This window comes from Pelobates fuscus, chromosome 11 (assembly GCF_036172605.1).
Source record: "Pelobates fuscus isolate aPelFus1 chromosome 11, aPelFus1.pri, whole genome shotgun sequence".
Classification (NCBI taxonomy): Eukaryota; Metazoa; Chordata; class Amphibia; order Anura; family Pelobatidae; genus Pelobates; species Pelobates fuscus.
The window spans coordinates 70,548,839-70,566,503 of NC_086327.1; the positions used below are offsets into that span (position 1 = coordinate 70,548,839).

Sequence of the window (17,665 nt, forward strand, 5' to 3'; positions counted from 1 at the left end):
AGGGAATTGTATGTTTGCAGTGGGAGTGTTTCACTTTGTCAATGTAATTATATTGGTTGTGTGTCCTGGTGCCCAACAAGGTCCAGGTGGGATGTCACCTTGCATGGGGACTTGCATAAAAGCCAGTGTGGCACCATCATTAAGTCTAGGCTCATGTTTGGGTAACTATCTACTGGCTGGGGAGAACCATCTTTGAAGCTCCATTCGTCTGGAACTATTCATAACTACACCTGAACTGCAGCTATAATCACTAAGGCTCAGCAGTTCGGGTGGAATAGGCGAACAAGGATACCATAACTACCAGCGTTCGTAACAGTCCTTTTATTATTTTATCAACTTTATTAACTGTGTGTGAAAACTTTGTAAATACATTTGTGAAATAAAGTGTAGACAGATCACTATTTTAAATAAGTTTTTAAATTTCTCCAGAATTTTGTCAATTTGGGAAAGAACCAAATTGTATGTGACATTGTGCCTACATTTCGATATTCTCTCACCATTTGTCAAAGATAGTTGATTTCATGTTATGTAATTTTGCTGGAACTAAATACATCTGTAAAAGAGTTTGAAATGGTTTTTGAAATGATTAGTGCATTTTGTTATACCTTTCTGGTTTAGGGGAAAATTGAGCCAATCATCCAATCCATATTGCGTGCCTAATTCTTTTTCCCAGGATAACATAATTTACTTTAGTGAAAATTAGGGAGTAACCAAATTAAATAGTTCCTTTTCGATTTGGATGTAGGGGATATATCTTCTCTAAATTAGAAACTTCTAATGATCTATATTTATATTAAAACAATTTTCAAATTTAATTCTCAAATAATATGATCTGGTAAGTATTTTTATTTTATATTACTAATTGACATAATGAAGTTCTCTAAAAAAAAATCATTCTAATTAAATATAGAATGAGTGCCAAAGATTTAGTGTTAATATGCGATAATTTAAAATGGATATTGGCATAAAATCGCATGATTGATTAACCATTTTAAAAACAAACAATATCCCAAGCGTTGAGGGTGATTTTAGTAGTAGGAAACGTGGCAGACATTTTTGTACTTTTACTTGAGAGTAATTGGAATTGGGGTTTAATTTACTTGTCTCCATCACCAGCCATCTTGCTTTGTTAAAATCTAAATTAAATTTAAAAGCAGAGGCAGCATTTCAATATTTGTGAAAATCTAGAACCGCTTATCCAACATTTATCTTAAGGTCTTGATAGTTTTACTCTGCTTGGTTATTTCCCGAATTTAAATTTTGTAAAAGTTGAGTGAATTTTATTAAGAAAGCTTATCAATATAGATAGGGGAATAGTATGGAAATAATATAATATTTTGGTAAGAATATGCATCTTAATAGATGCCAGTCTGCCCATCCACGTGAGCTCAAGATCACATGATATTTTAATTTCCTTCTTTTTTATATTGTATGTATGCATATCGTTTAAGTGTTTACATAAATTTATACCAATATATTCAATTTAAGTTTTGTTTAGTTTTTTCGATTCAAAAGGGTATTCTTTAAAAAAAAAAAAAAAAAAATGTTTTAGTCTTCTTAAATCTAAACATGGCATATTGAATGAAAGAAAGGGCTTGTGGTTTGTGAGAATTAAAGGGACACTATAGTCACCAAAACAACTGTAGCCTAATGAAGTAGTTTTGGTGTATAGACCATGCCCCTGCATTCTCACTGCTCAATTCTCTGCAATTAAGAGTTAAATCATATTGTTTATATTGCTCTAGCAATTCTTCTCTGCATGTGACTTGCACAGCCTTCCTAAACACTTTATGTAAAGAATCATCTAATGTTTATACTTCATTTGTGGCAAATTCTGTTTAATTTAGAATGTATTATCTCCAGCTCTGTTAATAGCTTGCTAGACCTTTCAGTGTGTAATTAAAGTTCTCCTGTGTGTAATTAAGTTAACATCTGAATAAAAATGAAATACTTTTTTTAAGGCAGGCTGCCTTTCTAAAGTGATTTGACTACTTCCAGTAGTAGGTGCCATGACACTTATGGTACCATAACTACTTCAGGATGCTGTAGTGGCTATTGTGCTTGGTGAGTACTTTTAAAGTGATTTAAAATGTATATCCTCAAAATTCTTTAAATACTTTACAACACTTTAATTATAGCCACAGATAGAACTACCCGGGTTGCCATTTTCACAAAAGCGACCAGGCCTTAGAGTTTTGCCTGCTGGGGGGCCAGGCAAGGAGGGCTCCCAAAATTGCAAAACTGCTATTTAATATAATGCCTTTTCAGCTCAAATCTACTTAGGGAGGGTATGATCTGCACCTCCACTTGAAACGCTCCCTCCATGGTTGTGGCACTCATTAAGTGAATCAGATTGCTGAGTGCCAGCTGCAAGAACTGAAGGTTCAGAGCACATACTTTTCCCACAGGACCATCCCCTCCATGCAAAAAAAGTAGGGTGGGGTGTGTGAGAAAGTTATTTTTGATTTTATTAAATAATCAGGAAGAAATATCGCTCACACATATCACTATGATATCACATATCAAACACACACACATCCCACACATATACTTGAAGGGAGGAGGAGACCCTATATCAACTCTGGCATCCGATTATGCCCTACAGCTTCTGTCATGATATGTACCAAAATATTTGCAATAAGAAGTGTATTTAATTCTTTGCTACATTATATAATTTTATGCCAGTGTTCTACTATAATTAGTCATATACTTGTATTTTTTTTTTTATTGTAGATCGAGAGGATCAGTCCATCCTTTGCACGTGAGTAATCAATGCATAGGCTGTATACTGCCCATAAATATGGAAAAGCAAGATGGGGCTAATACCTCCGAACCTATAATTCATAAGGGATGGTGGATACAATGTTTACATAATGTGACTTCTTTTCTGCCAATATATTGCAAATTATTATGAGCTTATTTGTGTTGACCTGTTACCAGCAGCGCTCATCTATATCTTTTGATAGAAACAAAAAAAAACATACCTTGTACATATGTCTGTCTATATCTATCTGTCTATATGTCTAACTATGTCTGTTTGTCTATCTATCTATTGATCTACTTGCACCCCACCTTTTCGCATTAATTAGGCTTTTTTTTTTTTTTTGCACACTGGGAATAATTGTTTTTTTGCACTATTCTCTGTAGAGCTTGTTGTCTGTAAAAGCACAATAAATTAGCACTTTCAGAGATAGATAAATGGCACCAACAAGCCGTACACTGCTTAAGTCAAAGTCACTTAGTTCAAATGTATTTCCTATTCAAAAGTTCAATTTGAACAATTAAACCTCTTGATAATCACAATCTCTGCATTCTTCTGTGTATTGAGTAGCCTCCATGATTGATTGCTTACATATTTTTTTTTTTTTGTTGTAAATCTTTCTTTTATTATGGCATATGCGTTATGGGGTACAAAAGAGAAAGAGGAGGCATTGTGGGGTAACATGAGTTGATAATATCAAGATGGTGTGCAATGCACCTCAAAGAAAGATTGCCATTTCTTTTTTTTTTTTTGTGAAACAGTCATATAAACAGAATGATACAAGCTTGGTTGAGAAACAAAAGTAGTGAGATCAAGTAGTTAAACAATACAAGTACTTGGATTTTTAAACTGAATAATAACCAGCTGTACAACATTAGCAGGTAGAGACATAGGAGAGACACAGATTCAAGTACTGCAATTTTGCACACAATAACATGGGGTTTTCAGCGCTATGTTTTTTACCTGACTACAGGATAGGCAAAGCAGTGAGTTAACCCGCGATGCACTCTACACTAGCCCCTTTCTAGGCACTGGAGTGTCACCAGCTAATATTCGGTTAAACTCATAATGTGTACTAAACTGTGCATGTTTATTTACGTCCGATGTTCCAGGCTGCACTATATATAACCGAAATGTTTAGCTAAATGGCAGGCATAGCTCTATTCTGGTTAGGTATAGATTAAATGAATGTTATGTTAGCCTCAGCGTATAAATCCATCCCCTGCAGAACAAGCGTATTAAGTTTGCATCGCTAGATAATGCTACTGTCGTTCAACAATGTTAAGTAACAGGCTTATGGACTAAAAATTATAAGAGTATAACATTATTACTGGAGCACAAAAGAATAAACGTTCAAGATATATCGTAAGTTGCTATCGTGAGGCCTTTGCCATAGGGGTTGTGCATTAAGTAAGGGCTGGCTTGCTAACTACGTGCTATATAAATACATTAGTATAGGCTAGGTACAGGTTAGGTTAAACAGCAGATAGATCAGGTACGAGTAATAATAATATTTTCGCTGTGATCTGGGGTCTTGGGTGACATGCCGCCCTGTAGACTGAGTAGTCCCAGTTGTTGTTAAGTCCCTTCATCCTATGCCTTCCTTCAGGCTGCGTCGGTCCCCTTGCTGTGGGTCTTTCGGAATCAGCACCTCAGTGGGCCGCGGAGGGGATTGCCACCCGTGTCGCACACCGGTATCCAGCCTCTCTGTCTCCCGGTCAGCGTCGCGGTTGCTGTTACATGCTGGTGAGGAGGGAGAAGCGCTCGGTTTAAGGAGGGTGGTTGGGGCTCCTGAGGAGTGGGCAGGTGGGATATGCTGATGAGAACTGCCCCTTGGCATTGGGGCACTTGTGCCGGTGCCCCGGGTACCTGTTACTGCTTTTCGTTGTGCCGGTTCATTGGAGGTACGTGAGGGGCATCCGTCCAGACGGCGTCTTAGTGCCGGGCGAATCCAAGCCGCCACAGCTTTAATTGCCACCAGAAAGGGTCTCCGCTGGGCATGAAGCTTCGTCCAGAGTATAGAGCTGATCCGCTCATAAAACTCCTGCGTTTGTTTAGGAGGTTTAGTTAGTGCGTGGTTAGTAGCTTGCCGCTGCCGTGTCGCCATTTTGTTTGGGCCCAAGCAGTCTCGTGGTGCCTTAGGTGTTGGCGTTATAAGCCTGCTGTACGGGGTCGTCGCTTGTCTCCTGGGCGACCAGGTTTGGATCGGGATAACCCGGGGGGGGGGGGGAACATCGTGCGACCGGTGCTGTTGACGAGAGGACGGGGAGATCGGCCGCCTCTCCCCTGTTCCCGAGCATACCGAGCTCAGGCAGGTTTGTCTCGGGGTGATGGGAGTCGTTTTTGCTTGTCTTTTGGCAGTTTTTAAGATGTAGCTGCAGGAGCTCTGCAGCCATGCGTGTGATCAGGATGCTGGTCAGGCTCCGCCCCTGATTGCTTACATATTTTAAGTAGTTGTTAAAGATTCTGTGTGTGTATACACACTACTGTGCAAACGTTTTAGGCAGATGTGAAAAAATGCTTTCAAGAATAGAAATTGTAATAGTTTATTTTTATCAATAAACAAAATGTACTCCAACATGCACAAATGATTGGGAGTGCTATTCCTAGCACCAGATATAAAAGAGGATGGAATGGAGTAAAGGCATACAAACAGTGATACAATAAAAAGGTGATTAGCGCATACAGAAAAGATATTACCTTACGTATACAATTCCTCAGGTATATACACTACAGGTAGATGGTACAGAACCTATATACAAATAGATAGAGCACACATAGTGTAACCTGAATATAAACAAATATCGTAGGAAGAGTATATCTTCAAACTCACACTTTATAGAGCCTTTTGAAAGTTGGCTCAAAACTTATAGCGCTCGTCGTCTAACCTTGAGATGTGTATCAAGAATGCCCACTGGAACTTGGAACTGGTAAGACTTCAGAAAACTCCAAAATCCAAATGAAGTAGGTATAAAAGGTTTTATTAAACAAAATAATAAGTAAAAAGATGTATATATATATATACAAATGAAATCCAAAAATACAGCACAACGCGTTTCAACCTTTAAATAGGTCTTTCTCAAGTGCATATAACTTGATACTGAGCTTGAAAGCTTATATATAGCCCAAACAATCATAACAAAGTGAATAATTTCAAACATATGCGAAAAAATACCACCCCCTTCCAAATATGGTCATGGCCGGAAGTGTTGTGCCAAGTAAAATATGGCCGCACCTCCGGTCATGTACCTATACTGGTGACCCTCCCCAACATGTCCGACAGGAAAAAGTAATCTAAATGAGTCTCTAAACAGTCCGAGAAATTTCCGGTCCTGATTCCGCGACGTCATATCCTGTAGTGCCGTCCTGATATATTCCGATGCGTCACTTCCGGTCACTTGTATCCCAGAAACGTCCGCCGGTCTAATAAAGCTTTCCAATTCACTCCGATGTGTAAAGTGTCCATCATTGTTCAGGCAATTTGCCAGCAGTTCATATCGTTAAATATAATGAATATGTACCAAGAGGGAAAGAAATATAAATAAAAAACAAAGCCATTATTGTCACCTTAGCAATATGTATACATTGCTTATATTTTGCAAAGGTATTTGAGTAACCACACTTTACACTTAATGTACAACTTCTTAAAGGGGAAAGATACAACAGAGAAAAAAAGGGGAGAGACAGAGAGGAACCAATGAAGAATAAAGTGCCTTGTGATAGCAAATATTTTTAAATCACCACATAAACATCTCTGATATAGGGGATATGTGTATATAAACCACAGAGTATATCAAGATATACATAATAAAAAAAAAAAAAATATATATATATATATATATATATATATATATATAAAGATATATATATATATATATATATATATATATATATGTGTGTATAAAGAAAATTTAGTTTTTTTTCAAAAAGTTCTTTAAAAGTACATATTTAAAAATACACATTTAAAAATCATAAAATATTGTTGATTTCAAAATCAATATTAAGACCCAAGGGTGATAAAGTGCACATTTCAAATATCCATTTCACCTCTTGGGTACTTAATTTTTTGGGAGGTCTCCACCTCTCCAATGAGGTTCAATCTTCTCTATAGCACAAAAATTTAAACATTTAGGATCTGAACCATGTTTCTCTAAAAAATGCTTGTATACACTGTGGTTTACAAATCCTCTTTTGATATTCCTAACATGTTCTCCTATTCGAACTTTAAGTGGCCTTGATGTCTTCAGTCTTCAGTCCTACATACTGAAGGCCACACGAACAGTTTAGTAAATATATCACATTACTTGAGTGACATGTAATCATAGACTTAATTTTAAATGTCTTTTTAGTACTAAAAGAATTAAAAATGATTAATTTTTTTTCTTTTATATCTGTTTTTTTACATGCATTGCACATCCCACAGTGATAGAAACCTTGTTGTTTCTTCGACCAATTAGTTAAAAAATTGCTGTCATTACAAGGTGTTTTGTCTAAAAAACTTTTTACATTTCTTGCCCCTCTAAAAATAAATTTTGGCTTGGAACCTAAAAATTCTTGAATTTCCTCATCCTGAGTTAAAATATTCCAGTTTTTGCTTATAATTCTCTTAATAGCGCCCACGTTGCTCGAATAATTAAAAATAAGAGGGATCTGTTTCTTTTCGTTATCTATCAACACATTTTCTTTTCTTTTATACTTTAAAAGGGGAGATCTTTCCAAAAATAATACCTACTGAGCCTGGATATCTAGATCCTTCTTATGATATCCCTTTTGTATAAATTGTACCTTTAAAAATTCCGCCTGGTTGGAAAAATCTTGCTTATTTGTACAGTTTCTTCGTAACCTTAAAAATTGTCCCCTAGGGATATTAGTCAGCCAGGGCTTATGATGACAGCTTTTAATTTCGATGTAGCTGTTCACATCAACTTGTTTGAAAAAAGTGCGAGTGGTTAAAACATTATTGCATAAATATTAAGATCTAAAAAATCAGTGCTCGTATCACTCACACTTTTAGTTAAACAAATCCCCCAATCGTTAGTGTTAAGGAAGTTAAAAAAAGTATTAAAAAGATCACTAGACCCCTTCCAAATAATAAATATATCATCGATGTGTCTTTTGTATTTGGAAGGGGTCTAGTGATCTTTTTAATACTTTTTTTAACTTCCTTAAACAGTTATACCCCCAGAGCTGAGTGTCGTCCAGTTGCTGGGGAGGAGGTGGGAGATTCCTGAAGTATTTTACTGTGTTTGGCTGTTCCCTTGGAGTATTCTACTTGTTCCTGAGTGTGTGTTGGAGAAACCAGCGGAGTAGAGTCCCTGATAGGACTAAGGCTCCGCTACAGATGTGTTCATTGCAAACAGCTGAAAGTCTGTACATTTTCCTAATAAACCTGATTTTCAAACAGGCCTGAAAAGATTTTGCCTAGTGTGAGAGATGGGAGGGTGTCATTGAAGGCCCCATGCCGCAGCATACTGGAGAAGCTTGAAGGGTAGCCTCCTGCCCTCAGACTATGGGCCCCGTCACCAGCTTTAAAATGAGGTATAGCATGTGAGGGTACATTGTGTTATTAATTAAGATCACCGTAAAAAGTTGCAAACCCATTTACAATATATGAAACGAAAAAATAAAGTATATACACTAAGAGAAAACACGTATACTGAGATAGTTCCAGGTGAACTTCACAACCACCTGTGGAAATATGTTACAAAAAGACAAAAGTGGAGACCACCCAGAATACGTATAATGAATGAAATACAAAGGGACAACCTGATAAGGGTCCAATTCCCTAGAATGGGATCTGTGTGAAAATGAAAAACACTTTCATAGCGTAAAAAAGTAAAACACTTTCATAGCGTAAAAAAGTAAAAAAGTAGGCGGCGCTTCATCGATGATGTCCTAATCATCTGGGATGGTTCTATAGAAGACCTTGATTTATTTTTGGGTCAAGTTAACGAGAATGATTATAATTTAAAATTTACTTCCACATCCAGTGATTCCACCATTAATTTCTTGGATCTAACTATATATGTAGAACAAAACAAACTAAAAACTAAGACGTATTTTAAGCCCACAGACTGTAATACAGCTATCGAGTACTCCAGTACTCATTATCCTCCTTGGCTCTCAAACATTCCTAAGAGCCAATTTACCCGGCTCAGAAGGAACTGTACAGACAACCATATGTTCCTAGAACAGTCTAAGATTGTACAACAAAGATATACTGATAAAGGATACAATGTGAAAAAAATGGAGACCTCTAAATCCGAAGTATTAAATTCTGATAGATCACTACTATTGACTAACAAAAATGAAGAGGGTCTGGAACTATTAACAGCTGAGCAAAAAATAAAAAATAGGTTCAAATGGAAAAACAGAAATAAGGAGATAAGTGACAGTACAGATATAAGAAAAAGTAAAAGTAACAAAAATGATATTAAAAGCAAATTTGAATTTGCGTTCATTACACAATACAACTCTCAAGCCAGACAGGTAGAACAAATCCTTAAGAAGCATTGGTACATCTTAAAGAGAGATGAGATCCTAAAAGATATATTACCAAATTTACCCACAGTAATCTACAAAAAATCTAGCAACCTAAAGAACAAATTGGCACCCAGTCTATTACCCACCACTCCTCCCTGTAACCCCTTTTTTAAGACCCAAGTACAAGGGTTTTACAGCTGTGGCCATTGTTCTACCTGTACACATCTCAAAAGAAAAATCCAAGATTTCACTGGCACATACACGAAAAAAATATACAAAATAAAAAATTATATTCATTGTTCCTCCATTTTTGTAATCTATTTACTGCAATGCAGTTGTGGTGCTCAATATGTCGGACGTACTTCCAGGAAGTTACACATCAGAATATTGGAACACTATAACAACATACGCAAAAATAAAACTGACCACAGTGTGCCAAGACACTGCAATTCCTGCCCCTTATTCTCTTGGAATACTCTACAAGTCTATGGAATAGACTCGGTTCAATCAGGATGGAGAGGGGGAGATAAATTACAGGAACTAATCAGGAAGGAAGCTTGGTGGATTTTTAATCTAAAAACCTTGAATATGGGTCTTAACCAAGAAATAGATTTACAGGGTCTCATCTAATCATTTCCTTAAGGGTTCTCTTTGTTGTCCAAATATCTATAACCAGATGTCATCAATTTTCTCTATTTTCGTTGTTGATATGTCTATATGTATATATTAGCCTATATGTAAATATATAGAATATACTTTTATATTCTTTAAGTATATTTATTCCTCACTATGAATGAAATAATAACACACTCCTTAATTCACGTATAAAGAAGCTCTTAAACTAATTTAAGCTTCAATCAATTTAATCTATACCTTTTCTTTATATATCAACAATATATGATGGGTATACATGGCCCTTTAATTGAGTTTCACTCTCTATTTTTCACATAATAATTCTATAATAATAATCACATCCAGTATGGTGTATACTAATTAATTCATTATGGGGTTATATGTCCCCCCAAGTAAGTTTATATCAATTGGATTTGAATTCAATTTCATGTATTAATTTATATTAATTTATATTTACATATGGCTGTATACATATATATGTACAATCCATATTATATAATTTATTCTGTGTCTACATGTACATTTGTATACATATACTTTGTTAGGAGAGATATATTCAATATATATAATCAATCTGTATGATGTAATAATTTCGGTAAACTCCTTCACTTCATTAGAATCTGTAACAACAGGGGTTCGGTTTGGTTCTCAGGCGTTTTTCGCCTTTCTATGCTTTTTGTCCCTCACAGGCAGTGGTCCTTTCAATAGACGCATGCGCGGACATTACGCGCATGCGCACTACTACCCGGAACTGTTGGAGAAGCCTCCTGTATTCGCGCCGGATTTCTGCGTTTCACAGTGAACCGCATGCCCGTAAACAGCTGTACCGGATGAAAATAATGATGTTGAAGGGTACATAAACCCTCAGAAGTGGTTCTATCTTTATCCCTGAAGAAGTCCGTCATTGAATAGGACGAAACGCGTTGGACATCACTACACTTCTCATTTACTTATGTACTATTGTTTTTATTTTATTTTATTTGTATGCTGTATCTTCTTCCTGACTCTGGACTGTGGATACTCGATTATCATCACCAGGAGTTCCATATGTTTATGGAGAGATGCCTTTTTTATGCTGAAAATTTGTAAGTGCAATAAATAAATGTGAATTTATATATTTCCAAACATTCTTCACTATTATTGCATTTTTTATATCCACATATACTGTGTTGGAGGACCTTCTGTGCTCATCTTATTACCCCTGAGAGGGTGAAAGGCCTGAATAATCGTTTGTTTGTGAGTGCATTTCTAATCTCACTTTAAACACCATTTACAATATACTGTGGATTAGTGATTTTACCTTTCTTTGAAAATTGGAGGACAACCTTGCACCACGGGATTGAGGGAATTGTCATTGGGAAGGTGGACTGGTGTTTTTTAGAGTTGGATAAGCGCGCTTTGAGTTGGGAGGCCAAGACAGTCCCCGCTCTATTACCATGGACGAAGAATTTGTATTTCATGCGTTTAAGGAGGAATGCAATTTTTTTGTCTCTATTTCTCTGAGTTGGGATTGTAACTTTAAAAGTTTTGCTTTTGTTGCCTGTGTCAGGTCGTGTGTATTTTTGTGTGTCAGGACCATGATTTCCTGAATAAGTGTGGTATATCCTTTGTTTTTCACGTATTTTATAAATAGTCCTCCGCTCACAGTTTTAAGAGCTTGCCAGTTATTTTCAACAGGGGCGTCCGTTGCTTTATTTATCTCAAAATATGAGGTAAGCCCATCTCTAATGTTGGATATAATAGTAGGGTCACTGAGGAGGGATTTGTTTAGTTTCCAGGCTCCTGAGCCCTTGGTAGGGAATCGTTCGCATAGTGTTGTTGTTATTGGGGCATGGCCGGACCATGATATGAGCCCTATGGTCGAGTCTTGTATTTTGGGTAAAAGGGTGGAAGGAATAAAGAACCTGTCATTCTGGTGTAGCTGTTGTGTACCTGAGAATGGAAAGTAAAGTCTGCTTCTGTGGGGTGGAGAACTCGCCACCGATCTAAGAAGTTCTGTTGTAGTATCATATGGCAGAATCGCATTGAGACTGTTTTGTTTTATTGGCTGTGGAGCTGGCTGTAATGTTAACGGAGGATGAATTGTCTAAAAGAAAATGTGTATCTCCACCTATAATGACTTCACCAAACTTAAAGGTGTTAGTCATTGTGAGGATTTTGTCAAGGAATTATTTTTGATTGGTTTGAGGGCCGTAAACACTGTATTAATAGGTAGCGACCCATTCTATTCACTATCTTTTTGATAAGTGTAAAGGATACATATTTATGTGTTAAGATCAATACTCGTTTTTTAGATTTGTAGCAGGAATGAAAATCATGTGGGAACTGAGAGGAAGTAAATTTCGGCCTATTACCCCATTTGAAATGGGTTTCCTGAAAAAAAGCTATATGTGCTTTACTTTTTTTTGCTAGCCTTCTTTTGTGTGGGTAGTTCAAGCCTTTCGTATTGAGAGAGAGAAATGTCATTTGCACTACTGGAGTATGCTCTGCTAAAGCAGTTATCCATGCATGTAGTTTGTATGGGTTTCACCCCCATATGGAAGCTGTCCCATCTATTTCTCCCCTTCGTGAAACTATATTATTTTTGTTATTTTTTTTTATTGTTTTTAAGAATTTTTTAATTTTTTAAACTTTTTTGCAGTACAACATTTGGTATTTTTTGGTCCTATAAGCTAGATGAGTGGTATGTCGCTTTTATGCAGATTCCTTTACTGGTATGTGCCAGAGCCCTGGAGCTTGGAGGAATCTGTGTATCCGGGATTTATCTTTATGCGCCCTAACACTGTCATTAGGTGTACAGGCAAGTAGCGTGTGATGCGAATTGTGTGATGAGGCAGCCCAACATGGTAGGGGCAATTGTTATGGGGACCCAAACAAGTAGGTTGCAGGGTAAGTACCATGCAAGGTCAATGCATGCATTGGGCAATTCAAATAAAAATAAGAAAGGGAAAATAAACTAAGAATAACAATATAACTATATACATGAGGCCGTTCAAATGTGAAGCGTTGTATTACGAACGACAAACAGTTGTCTCCCAGGAGCCAGAGGGGGAAAGGTGGCCATACATGGAGGTAGGAACCTCACTCTGCATAAGGGTTACTGTTGGGCCTATCTCCCTTAGATTGCTCTGATGTTGATGTCTATCCCAGAATCGGGTATATGGGCCTGTGAAACGTTCCTGCATCAGCCGTGTCTAAGAGTACAGCTTGATGAGTCTTCACTTATCTGGAAGCACAGTGTCCCAATTCCTAGAGACTTTCTCAGGGGAGTAGTGCGGCCTGGCAGACGCCGGGTCCGGGTCTTGCATTGGAGGTAAGCCGAATTTTCCATTTCCTGAGCACTCTGGAGCCGTCTTCCGCGTTGAGAATATGGCATTCTACTCCATTCTTCTTCACAATTTGACGTGCTGGGCATCCCCATTTGTATGGTATGTTGGATTTCCTCAGTGCTGATGTCACCATAGCGAAAGATTTCCTTTTCATCAGGGTAACCGTGGAGAGGTCAGTAAATAGTTGGACTTTTGCATATTTCTCGAGTGGCGTTGTGAGGCAGCGGGGTTCCTGCATTTTTTTCTCTTTAGTGAAAGTGTGTAGTAGTTAAGCTTTGTTATTACATCCCTACGCACATTCGGTGGGGTGTTTTGGGGTTTGGGTAGGTGATGAGTGCGATCCATCAGCATGTCTTGTGGGGATAACTCTGGCACACGTGCTTGAAATAGTGAAACAAAGTAGCTTTGAAGCTCAGCCGGCCCTATTTCTTCCGCAGGCGGATGTTTCTCCTGCGGTCTTTGTCCTCATGGTCAGCAACTTTATTGGTGAGGGCCTCCAGTTTCATGTTCAGCTCGGTATAGTTATCTGCCAGTGTGTTGTGGGCCTAAAATAACTCCTCCATTTTTTCTTCGAGTTGAGCCGTCCTCTCTCCTATGGCCTGGATGTCAGTTCTGATGTCTCTGGCCATTTTGGTGAGATCTGCTAGTAGGTATACTTTTAGTACTTATAGCATTTTTTATGGAGGAGTCAGAAGCTGGAACGGAGATAAGCAGTGTGGCAGAGGTGCTGTTGCTCTTATCAGAATAGGAGGCCGTTGATGGTGGCAGGTCGGGCGCCATCTTGGGACTTAGTGAGCGAAGAGGACAGGGCAGAAAGTTGAAGCTTGGTGGCCTTTTGTTTGTTTGTTTTTTGGCTGATTTGCTTGCCATTTTGTAGGGGTGCATACGTTCGCCTTAATGGAGCTTGTGTCACTGCATTTTTGCTCTGAAAATTGCTGTTATGGGTTCACGCTTTTTTTAGATGGTGATACAGTGACTTTTTTTTCTAAGACTGTGTGTGGAGAAGGAGGTGGTGCGGGGGGGGGGGGGGGGGGATTTGATAGGATGCAGTAGGTTGTCTCCTTGCTAAAGATAACCAAGGTTATTTGGGAAGTTTAATCCTAGTTCTGGCAGGTTTATCTTAGCTATGTATACCTGTGCAGTCTTTTAGCTATAAGTTATAAGAAAGTTGTGTGTGAAAGAAGAGTGTTATATGGAATTTATTGCAGGAAGCTTTTTTGTTCTCTGTCTTATTTATCTATTTCCCTCATATTTATTAACCTTACATATGCGATTTCACTCCCTTTATCTAGTTAGTTTGCTGCTTTTTATCCTGTCTATGACTGTAGTTCCCTTATTCTCTGTCTACCTTTAATTATACTAATGGCATTTACTTATACTATCCAGGTCTAGTTGCCAGTGTAGGCTTTACTCATTTCATTCTACATTGCTGTTACTTTATTGAGATTGGGCCTGATTGAGGGTTATTTATTTTATGCCTCCCCACATAGTAGTTTGGATTACAATTTTACTAAGTAGCAGCTGTTGTCTAAACAAGTAATCTAATTGGCACAAACTCAATAAAAACTTCTGGGTAACTTGATAATTTGTATTATTTTGACAAGCTGCTACTAATATGTATCTATTATCCCCAGCTTCTAAATTACAGCTATTCCAACAGTCCCCATTTGTGTCTATATTCATTTCCGGGATTTCCCCTATAATGAGAGGTTGTATTTCTGTTTTCACCTGCATGATAAGGCTATAATTATAGCCCACTCACTTGTCAGTTTTAATTTTTCATATATTCTATCTCTGATTGAGTCCATGTAATATTTTCTTCCTCTGCCTAGGAAGGTTATTGAATGTGATACCATCAATAAAACTATTTAACACAAACTCTTAAACCAAGACCATAATTTTTTATTGTCTCTCTTTGCGAGCCCAGTTTTGATCATACCAGACAGGCAATGCACTTTTATCTTTTAATTTCTCAGACAAACTTTTCATAAACATAGCTGTAACGGACCGTTTCAGCATATGAGGGGTTAAAATCCGTTTAGGCGATAATCCCCTTTTCTCAGAAAGGCACAGCTACTGCAGAACATCAAAACTCACGAACTAGATACAGGCGAATGCATCAAACTCCCAAACTGCATACCAGGGAATAAGATAGCACTCCAAGCTGGAACCTCACGAATAGCTGCTAGCAGATGAATAGGAAAAGCAGACATCAGCTTACACTCCTAGCAGTCAAGCATAGCTATCTGGGCTACCACAGCTCACACAGGGCAAGTACCAAATGACCGCACTGTATCCAAAGGGCCAGAATGAGTGACATACACTCTGGTATGGCCGCATACTGTTTTCAAAGGGCCCAATCTCCCAGGGCCATAGTCCAAAGGCAGCAGGCGAGCAGCCAGGCCTCTCCAATGCAATGTGGCGAGATTGCTCTCGTCACAATAGCCATTAATTCTTCATTGTTCCATGCAATATACTCTATACCCTGTGGCTCAATACAAACATGTACAGTGCAAAACTTTTACAGCAAAGTTAGTCTTCTTTGGTTTGTCTTCTGTAGTAACTATGATAGAGAAGGATGTATTACTCATATATGGTGATAATGCCTTATTAAGAAATTTTGTGAAGGGGGTTACTCTTTTTTTTTTTTTTTAATAAACTTAAAATGTGGAAACTAGCATTGTCCCCACAAATGTCCTTGTTTAAAATCCCATCAGCCATTTGACGTGTGCATTTGTTTTTGGACGAATGCGAATTCATCTGAATTTTAGGCAATTAATTAATTTATACAAGTGACAGTGAACAAAGTGCACTTCTGTTGAATTAGCAAAAAAGATTGCTTGTTTTTACGAAAATTTGTCTATGCAATTCTTTCATTTGTAATTTGTTTATCTAATTACAAGGATAGAGTTACCAGCTCTCTCCTTGTAATTAGATCTTGAGATCTCCATCAGCTCACCAAGCTGAGTGGGGACATTTCCACTAAACACTGCCAGTTGCTGCTCACTGTCATCAAATAGGTACTAGGCAGGTCTGAAATTGTGGTTAGCCTGTATGGTAAGTGCAGAGACCACGGTCCCATCTGCACCGGTGGGGGGCTTACAGTCTCCCCCTGGTACCTTAAGCTGCCGCTGGGGAGAGGGGGTAACAGGCTCCTCTCCCAATAGAACACTCTGCCGCTGGAGAAAGGAGACTGGGCTCTCTATTCCCTGCACATTACGGATCCGCCGCTGGGGAGAGGTGGTAGCAAGCTCCTCTCCCATACATACTTTACGCCTTTGTGGAGGGAGACCGACCGTCTCTCCTCCCAATACAGTGTCCTGCTGCTGGGGAAAGGAGACTGGGCTCTCTATTCCCTGCTGGACACTCTGCCGCTGGGGAAAGGAGACTGGGCTCTCTATTCCCAAAAAATCACGCTGCTGCTGGGGGGTAGGACCAACTACCTCTGCCCCCTGTAACTCAGCCTGCCGCTGGGGAGGGAGGACGCTGCTCTCCTCTCCCTGCACTTCACACTGCCTTCCCGGCATATCACTCTGCTGTTGGGGGGTAGGACCAACTACCTCTGCCCCCTGTAACTCAGCCTGCCGCTGGGGAATGGAGACTGGGCTCCCAATTCCCTGCAGGACCGGTGGAGAGACCTCGGTCCCATCTCTACCGGCCACCTGGGGTTCTTCCCAGTAAATCTCCACAATATCTTCCCAGCGGAATGGGTCTGGATCTGGGTCTGTCACTTTACTGTCCTGCTGAGCCTTCCCAATGGAGTGGAAGAGATCTCGGTAGTCCTGCTCCAGTTCCCACTCCATGGTTGCTAGGTGAAGCAGGTCTTGCCCTACCTCATGGGGGTCATCCCAGTCATGCCTAGCCTCCCTTGTGTAGAAAATATCCTGAAGTCTGGTCTGCGCAGGGCTCCCGAAGTCCGTCTCTGCAAAGGACTCCCATAACAAGCCAGGACCATCAAACTCCTCTCCCTCTGGCTTGTCATGCGCGGCTGTCCAGGGTATATACTGTGCCATATACCACCAGAGTGCCTGGTAGGCATCTTCCAGCCAAATCTCCTGCCATACTCGGAGCTCCAATTCCTTCACCCATTCCTCCAGGGGCTGCTCTCCCAGGAAGGGCATCCGCAGGGCCACTTGCTTCTGCAACCGCTGCTCTTCACTGGGGAGACTCTCACCCCGCTGGTATTGTACATCCAGGGCCTGGTACCAGATGCTTTCCTTAATGCATCCCGGCGATCCAGGTCCTCCTCCTCGTATAACACTGCTGGTTCCATTCTGTTGCTTTTAGAGTCGCTGTACTGGGACATGCGTTGCCCCCACTTCTAAATCCAAAGAAATGGTGTTTCCTGTAGCTGTCCTTCTGGCTGTAGGAACGATCCCACCGCTGCCACCAATTGTAACGGACCGTTTCAGCATATGAGGGGTTAAAATCCGTTTAGGCGATAATCCCCTTTTCTCAG

The 17,665-nt window shown here is 39.2% G+C and overlaps 1 protein-coding gene across 2 annotated transcripts in view; it reads left to right on the forward strand.

The window, feature by feature from the left end:
- The window catches only part of LOC134577418 (myosin-10-like), a 429,924-nt gene that overhangs the window by 150,001 nt on the left and 262,258 nt on the right, over nucleotides 1-17,665 (forward strand). For both annotated transcript variants that reach the window (XM_063436146.1, XM_063436145.1), the window contains exon 4: nucleotides 2,734-2,761. In XM_063436146.1, coding sequence (XP_063292216.1) covers nucleotides 2,734-2,761 — 28 coding nt within the window. The remainder of the gene's footprint in view (nucleotides 1-2,733; nucleotides 2,762-17,665) is intronic.